Genomic DNA, 8,830 nt, shown 5'->3' on the forward strand with positions numbered 1-8,830 from the left:
GGCAGGTGGGCAAGGTAGGAGTTGGGGAGGGAGAGACGACACACACAATACCATGGACAAACACAAGACAAGCAGAAAGCCAAAGCAAAGCACAGATTAGGTACAGGTAATGAGGGTCACAGCACAGCACTGCACAGTTACAAAAGCAGTGGAGGACTCCACAAGGGGAGGAAGGCAGGGAGGAGGGAAGGGTTCTGGGGGTGGAAGGGATGTAGTGCGACTGGGCAATGGGTCACATCAGGACACATGACAACATTGAACATACAAGGCAGCAGAAAGCAAGGCTGTTCGACCAAGAAAGCGCATTTTAAAGTTGGTGCTTCCAGTATGCTTGACAGTGCGATAAGTCTAAGCAATTTCAGTTAGGTTCATAATAGTCCTTATTATCCTATATTTAATTATCTGAATTATGTGTAATGTTAGTTTATACATGAATCTGACAAGCATGAGAGCGGAATACAAAGCACCAACTTTCAAAATGGCGGAACGTCACAGGCAAAACATCACATTTAGAAGTTGATTGGTGGAATTCAATATCAGCACAAGACAGTACATATGAAACATATAATACAATTGTATTTTAACTCTCAAAAGAACATTCCACTGCAGGGTAATTCCAATTCAATATGTCATTCAGACACAAGTCTTTAAGAAAAGTCCTGAACAGTCTAACACGGAAACACTAAAGCAATCTGTGCAAATTCAGCTTGAAAGTCGTTCAGTTGGCCTGGTTGGACAAAGCAGGACTGCTACATGGTTCTGAAGAACAGCTGATCAATTGGCTATACTGTGAGTGTATACGCAAAACACAAACAGGTGTGGCTTTGTAGTACACGTGGTCCTACTGAGCACAGTTGTGTTTGCTCCTCCATTCTCTGAGCTGTGGGATAAAGTTACACAACCAAGCTAGAAGCTGTGCTGAGTCAATGCTCATAGCTTCTCTAATACGCTACATGAAAACTAGGCTCCAACACTCGCTGTGAGCCAGATTGCAGTGCATTGGTGTGCGCATGTGTGTGTGCATGTCCATACGTGCTCTAGTAACGCAAGTAAGCAGGTCTTTGTTGTCCAGTGGATATGCAAGAGCGTTTGAATGTACACACCTAATTTGAGAGGTGTGTGTGTGTGTGTTTGTCTTCATACCTGTTCTGGTAACTGAAGTAAGCAGCATCTCTTGGTATAGTGCACAGCTGCTTGCCATAGCAGCAGAGAGTTTGGGGAGAGAACTCAAACTGTACACGGAGGAAAACATTTCACCAGAGAAAGGGAGAGAGAGAGAGAGATACAGAGACACAGAGAGAGTGAGAAGAAGAGAGAGAGTGAGAGAAAGAGGGAGGGGAGGGGAAGAAAGAGAAAGGCAGGTGAGCAACCTTAGAGCTGAAACAAAACCTGAATTGTCCATTACAAGAATGCTATACAAGCAAATCAAAAGAAAAAAAATTACTCTCGCTGCCAAGTTCAGCCAATAATTGGTTTGTTATTACGCATATCACCCAGGAGGGCAAAAATATTAGCCCCCATCAGCTTGCTTATTTTGAAGATTAATGCAAATAACCCCTTACAAAGGCATGGAAACTTGGTATTATTCACCATACTATTGTCACGTACCATTTCCCAGCCTGTTTTTACCACACATGGGAACCCTCAGCAACCCTCTGATCTAAAGCCCATCTCCTTAACCATTAGGCTACGACTGCCTTCATAATGTGAAAGGCACTATAGGTTGGGGTGGGATTTGAACTTACAGCCTTCTGATCTTTAAACCAACACCCTCCCCACGACTACACCAAGCCACTGACTAAAATCATCAATCCACCCACGCACCTTTCTCCCGCAGCAGTAGCCCATCCCCTGCATGACCGGGTCGATCTCCGACTCGAAGACCTCGGCCAGCTTGGAGCAGTATTTGTAGACGCGCGACGTCTTGCGGTTGTAGAGCCAGGCGTTGTTGAACATCAGCCAGATGTCGTCCACGTACTGCCAGGGCTCCTGGTACTGCCCTGTGTCCAGCTTGCGCTTTATGGTGGACAGGTCAATGGGGTTCTTCACAATGTCAAAGTAGTCCTGTGGATAGTAAGAAAAGGGAATAAGGCGTCATGTTATAGGCAACATGACCGACAACTGTGGCAAAGGATCGTGACAATTGTTGCTGTACTTTGACTTTCATTTTCATTTCATGAAAATGGAAGGCGCACATGGTTTAGTCCCAGTGTAGCCCACAAATCTTGTATCAGTTAAAAATGTTTCATTCTTCTCTTATTTTGTCCAGCAAGAATGAACTCTGATGCCGATGCAAAATTTAAAAATTTCAATGCGTGAAGAAAATAAAGAAAGTGCTACCCGAATTCCTTCTTGCTGGGCTATTGGATTTCTTTGTGGAACTTTATGCACCCTCCCGGCCATTAAAGGGACAGTTTGGTCAATTTCAACATGCAGTTGTAATGCTCACACTACCCTGGACTTGTCAGTGCCTGAGATTTTTTTTTCTTCTTCTTCAGCCGTTTCCGAGATCCTGGTCATTGTAATGGGGGCAGCTCTTTGTTTACATTTAAAAAAAAACATTTTTATTTATTCCCAAAAGGTTATAAAACATCAGCAGACAACTAGCAAACAGCAGTACCTTTTGGGAAAATATTTGGAGTTGGCCTATGTTTCATTTTTTAAAAATGTAAACAAACGCTGCCCCCATTAGAATTGCTCATATCTCGGAAAGGGCTGAGCCGAAAAATGTGGCATCACCAGGTACTGACAAGTCAAGGGTAGCGTGAGCAATACAACTGCATGTTGAAATTGACCAAACTGTCCCTTTAACTTGACACCCACTTGGAATATACAATTCCCCTCTTATTTAACTCAGTCTCAAGAGTGATGGAGTTTAACTATGTGTATGTTGTGTATGTCCATGTCCTGGCATGGTATGGAGAGAAAGCGTAATTTCATTTTCGTTGTATGACTTGTGCATATGAAGAAAAGTGACAATAAAAGCTGATTTGACTTACAGGAATGCCCAACAGCTGCGGGTCCACGGGCTGCCGAAAGGGCAGGGACTCTGGGTCCTGACGGTACAGGGCCTCCAGTGTGGGCATGAGGGCTTGCCGTAGCTCCTCCGGTTTGAAGACTGCACAAGAAGACATTCAATTACAAGACATTTGTTAGATGCTTTTATCCAAAGTAAATTTACAAAAGGGGACATACACAGCAACATATAACAGTGTGGAGAGGTACAGACTACAGCAATTAACAGGACGAAATACAAAGGTTAAAATACAGGAAATACAGATGAAATCAATTTTCACAGTGTTGGAGGGAGTAGAGTACGCAGTCATGACAAAGTTACTGCAATGACATTACGAGACTTGACGTTAGGGGTCAAAGGTCAATAGACTTAGTGGGACTTAACGCATCGTTCATTGTTGCTGCAAAGAGCTTGTGTGCAGACAGAGCACCATTGCAAGTTTACCATTGACCAACATTGATTTATTTCTAGTGGCAACATTAATGAATTATGATTAAAACATTTTATGTATTTTTTAAGTAACTTGGGGAAATTAATTTGTTCTCTACAGTACACTTTTCTTTGCTGACGTTAAGAAGAGCAGGGCTTAACCCAGAGAGAGATCATAAGCCAACGTAAGCAGATTCAAAATCTCGCAGCAGCAGCACCACACAACGCAAAGACACAACCAACACAATAGACCACAACATGCACTTCTACAACACCACACAACTGAAACTCGGACCCAAAACAACAAAAGCACCCTTCTAACACTCAACCCAGGACCCGAAACAGCCAACATAGGACCCCAAACATCCAACTCAAACACCCAACATCCAACCCAAACATCCAACCCAGGACCCCAAACACCAAACACTGGACCCCAAACACCAAACTCAACATACCCCACGCCCAACTCAATTACAAACCCACAACACAAACACCAAACACACCACTCTCCTCACCCATGCTCTTCTTTTTACTCTGTGGGCCAGCGGGGGAGGCGCTGGTTGCCGTGGTGGCGGGTTTCTTGTCCTCCTCTTCTTTGGGTTCCTTCTTAACCTCCTTCTTAACCTCCTTTTTGTCCTCCCCGTTAGACGACGTTTCCATAGCGCTGCCCTTGCCGCCATCGCAAGATGTCTCCTCTTTCTTTATCTGGACAGGGGAAATTAAACATTTACAATTGAAGAGTTTCGTTGCAAAATGAAGTAAGCTGCATTTTTATTATTTGGCATTTTATTGTTGAAAATGACTGTTCAGACGTTCTCAAAATAGAAATTTGTCTTCATTTCCACCATAGACATTTTAAGTATTCGTATTCGTTTAAGTGTGTGATGATCAATAAACAGAGAAAGCAAACAGGATGCTCACGTCTGGCTTCTCCTCTGTCTTGATGTTGCTGAGTTTGCCGATGCGGCCTCCCGTGCTGGACTCGTCATCCTCGTCGTCTTCGTCCTCATCCTGCGTCTTCACCTCCATCTTTGTGCTCAGGCCGGAAGGGGCGGCGGTGGCGTTTGCGTTCGGTGTGGAGGAGGAGGTGCCGTCACAGGCGGCCTGCTGTGACGAGGCGTCCGTGCTGCTGACGGAGGCCGGCGTGGCTACCTGCCCGTCCAGGTGCATCGAACCCTTTTGGGACAGCTGAAAAGCACACAGGGAGAGGAGAGCAAGAGTGAGTACGATGGCAGTGTTAAAGCCCTGATTAAGTTATCTTCCATACACTGCGCTCTTCCGTCTTGTTGGTGCGTCTCTGAAGTAATCAACTAGTTCTTATTCTTTTCTTTTTATTCAAACATTGCAGGGACAGACAGACGTTTTGGCTGCAAAAGCCTTCCTCGGTGTCGGTGTTAGTGTCAGTGTCTGATGAAGGCCATTGCAGTCGAAAACATGTTGCCAATTTTAATGTTTTCTACAATGAACTAGATCAGTTTGATTCAAGCCTTTTTAACAAAGACGAAGAGTGCCTTGGATATCTTCAAAATATTGTTCCAATGGCAGTGTTAAAAAACAGAACTACTTCACAGTCTAGAATTCAAAAATACAGTATCAAAGCTTGGAATGTCGGGATATCCCATTCATATGAATGGAGCTTCCTGCTAACATTGACCAGCAGTGTAATAAAAATGATAACATACTCTTTATCTGTTAAAACCCTGGTCGTGGTATCTTTGGATAAGATATGGGAAAGTGAGGAGTTGAAAGCCTTTGTTTTGGAACTCAAACAAACTCAATTAGACTGAGGCTATTAGGACTGAGACGAAATTAACTGAGCTTGAAACCAAACATTCAAATAAATACATAGCAGTTATGATGAAACAATTTGAGTTATTCATACCACATATGCATCATTATGAAATTTAATAGTACAGGCCAAAAACTCCTTCCAAGTGCTAACTGAAAGTCATAATGCAAAAATAAAAACAAACCCACACCGCACCCCAGAATACATTGGTTTCACATTCCCGCTCACTTCCCCACAGAAGACCTAGTCAACTCACCGGTGTCCGGGGCAGCTGGGGCCCGTGCCCAGCGTTGGGGGTGGACAGCGTGCACTGGGGGGTACCGGTCCCCACCGATCCTGGACCCCCCACCATCCCCTGCTGCTGGCGCATCTGAGGGGTCTTGTTGGACCCGGGGCCAGGACTCTGGGACATGGACTGGTGCTGGGGGGTGACCGAGCCCGGGAGCTGGGAGGGCAGGCCGGGGGTGTGGGGCTGGGGCGTCTGGGACCCTGAGAGGCCCTGAGGGGGGGTGAGGTGTGGAGTGGGACTGCGACTGCGGGCCGGAGACGGGGAGTTCTGGCGGACGGGCGGGGGGCAGTGCGGCATGGAGAGCGGAGGCTGCTGCTGCTGTGGGTGCTGTGTTGAATGAGATCAGAATGACATCCAGACATCAGAAATTATTAGTACAAGATCTCGATCGATCTGAAACCGATAGCTAAGCAATAGATTTAGGCTGATTTGGTATTGTTCCCCCGACATAATCAATCAAGCATAATCTTGCACACATTAAACTTCCAAGTGACAAGTCTAGGCATGGTCACACTGAAAATCCTGTGCACTTAAGAGTACCCAAATAATGCCCCAATAACGATGGAAACAGCCACCATGATATTTCTGTAACGGAAGAAATGTGACGTTTGGCTCAGTAGAAGAATTTTGCAAACGGTCTCTTGTGTCTCTATCTGTAAAAAAATGCTGATGAGTCGACAAACCTCTTCATATCAAGGCAAGTATTGTATGCAGCATAGTAACCATTTGGGGTGAAGGAAATGTAAATACAAGCATGCGAAGCAGTGAAATATAAACAGTAGACAAACAATATTTTGGGGAGCCAATACTGTGTCACTTCCAGTACTTTAGTGTGTAGTGCACACAGCGCAGAGGTCTTTAAGTGCTCCAGACTTTCCCACAACACTACGCACTGAACGCCATTTGAGACATGCTGATTAACTTACACCCCACTTGTTCTCTACAGTAACTGGTAAAATGTTTTACCTGTTTTGCTTCAAAAACAGAACACGATGCAAAAGGCTAATTCCCAATATCCAATACAGGCATAATCATACAACAGTCATGTGAAAGGACATGCAACGTACGGGTGGGGTGGAGGAGGAGGAGACGGAGGGAGGTCCCCCACTGCCAGGCCCTGTGCCCAGGCCGCCGGGCATCATGGAGCCCATGGAGGAGCCTCCACTGGGGGGCCCGCCGCCTGCCGAGCCGGGCTGGCCCAGGGGGCTGCTGACGGGCATGGAGGGAGGAGTGGACATCTGGGGCTGCTGGAGGTGAAAAGACACACAGGACAGAGTATGAGAGGCGCAATAAACATAAAGAGGAGAACATTACAAGATATGCCAAGATGAAATTAGCGGTAGGTAGAAAAACTAATGCCTCTTTTCCACTGCCGGTTTTCTAGTAGGCCTACAGCTCGACACAGCGCGATTCGGTCACCACTTTCTGCTTTATGATTGAGCTGTGTCATGCCTATTTGAAAAGCAAAAAGTGGCGGCCGAGTTGTCGAGCTGAACCAGACCCACCAGAAAAACGTCAGTGGAAAAGAGGTGAACGCTACTCACTGAGCTGCCAACCCACTGACACAAAAACTACATCTCTAGCTGAAGTAGTAACGGTACTCTAGAAGTAATGCTATTAACTAACAGACTAAAATAATGCTGTGAGTGCACATGGCTAAAAGAGGGAGCCATAATTAGTGCTGATGGGTTACCTGGGCCATGCCAGGTTGCGTGGCAGGCTGGCCCATGTTGACACTGACGTTGCCCAGGCTTGGCCCGCTGCCAGGGAACTGGCCCGGCACCGCATTCATGTACTGGTTCTGCATCTGGGCCACGTTAGGCTGAGGCATCCTGGCTCCTCCCATTCCCAGCTGCTGAGGAGGGAAGACGGCAGAGAAACACACACAGACACACACAGACAAAGACCAACACACAAGCAAATGCACAGAAACGCACAAAAATCCAGGCACCCACAGGAGAAACACACACAGCTCATCAGATACATGAAACACCCACAGCTCACTGTCACACTGGCCTGACTAGATCACAGTGACACAAGAGTGAACTTTCACCAGCCAATGGCAAACAAACTGATAAAATTGACCAGCCATGAACATCAAAATTATTATCATATGTAATTATTTTTCATTGTAATTCAAGTTGTGTCCACAATGTACCAAGAATTTCAAATTTGACAAGTGTTGGGTTTGTGTGAATTGTGCATCCCTGGAACTAGAAGAAGGAGCCATGTAGGCATTGCATGTCTTTCTGGGTGTTGAGTTATCAGTAGATGTGTGGGCTAGTGGTTTCTTAACCTATTTAAGCCTGATGCTGCGTACAGTATATGCTGCATTGACCTAGGCGCCTGGAGCGACAAAAACACTGTATTCAGGCTCTTGAGAGTTGAGGGTTTCATTAAAAATGTGGGTATGTTACACGTTCTAATGAAAAATGAGAGTCTTAGCCTATAAAAACCTAAATATCCCAGCCACCGAAGCATATAAAATTATGAAATTATTTGCTTTTAAAAGCTGAGGGCACCTTTTCCCAAAAAGGGTTTACACATTCAGTTTGGCATTTTTTGCAGGTGCCCTAGGCTAAAAATGGGTTAAAAGATGGGATGGACCACTGACCTGGTTCATGGGTGAGCCAAGGGGATGGGCCTGAGCAGTCCTAGGGCCCATGCCCATCTGGTTGAAGGGGGGCATTCCTATCAAGATGCACAGGAAAAGAACCAGAGAGGTTACAATAAAGCTGGAGGGCAAGACCCTGCAAATTTACATTTCTCTCATCACTAAAATGCAAAGCATGATGACTAAAGTTGAAATCATCTTTGGGGAAAAGAATACAATAAAGAATTATAATAAATACACATACCTGCAGGGTTCTGCATGCGGTTCACCATCGTGTTAGGTGCAGACAATGGCCCGTCTACAGGTAGAGGGGGGGTTATAACAAGTTAAGTCAAGTGCTTTCATTTGTCACATACATTTTACAAGTAGTGAAATGATGAAGGGGTTATTATTGGCTCTGCATATAAATTAATAACAATGAAAGCGCAACCACATATACCAAATAAGTATATGCACTAAATAATCAAAGCTGACCCTAAATCATGATGCGTGAAAACATGATTCTAGCCTGGTAATAAATTAGTTATAAATAGGCTGAACATAACAAAATATATAAAGTTAACACAAATCAAAGGAGGAAGAGGAGTCCTCTAACAAGCATGTCAAAACAATAGCAAAAAGCTCACAATGTGGTGATTTAAAGCTTGGGCTGAAGCTGTCACTCAAGGAAGGACAATAAAGCCAATACTTTGC

The 8,830-nt window shown here is 45.0% G+C and overlaps 1 protein-coding gene across 3 annotated transcripts in view; it reads right to left on the reverse strand.

Moving 5' to 3' along the window:
- The window catches only part of ep300a (E1A binding protein p300 a), a 40,331-nt gene that overhangs the window by 15,906 nt on the left and 15,595 nt on the right, over window positions 1–8,830 (reverse strand). For 2 of the 3 annotated variants that reach the window (XM_063222049.1, XM_063222047.1), the window contains exons 11-20: window positions 8,382–8,435; window positions 8,138–8,214; window positions 7,217–7,378; window positions 6,591–6,770; window positions 5,491–5,850; window positions 4,367–4,633; window positions 3,961–4,150; window positions 3,000–3,118; window positions 1,825–2,064; window positions 1,144–1,232 (exon numbers count right to left, since the gene is read on the reverse strand). In XM_063222049.1, the coding sequence (XP_063078119.1) occupies window positions 1,144–1,232; window positions 1,825–2,064; window positions 3,000–3,118; window positions 3,961–4,150; window positions 4,367–4,633; window positions 5,491–5,850; window positions 6,591–6,770; window positions 7,217–7,378; window positions 8,138–8,214; window positions 8,382–8,435 (1,738 nt within the window). The remainder of the gene's footprint in view (window positions 1–1,143; window positions 1,233–1,824; window positions 2,065–2,999; window positions 3,119–3,960; window positions 4,151–4,366; window positions 4,634–5,490; window positions 5,851–6,590; window positions 6,771–7,216; window positions 7,379–8,137; window positions 8,215–8,381; window positions 8,436–8,830) is intronic. The other variant, XM_063222048.1, reaches the window with a different exon arrangement.

The sequence above is a fragment of the Engraulis encrasicolus genome, chromosome 17, assembly GCF_034702125.1.
Source record: "Engraulis encrasicolus isolate BLACKSEA-1 chromosome 17, IST_EnEncr_1.0, whole genome shotgun sequence".
NCBI lineage: Eukaryota > Metazoa > Chordata > Actinopteri > Clupeiformes > Engraulidae > Engraulis > Engraulis encrasicolus.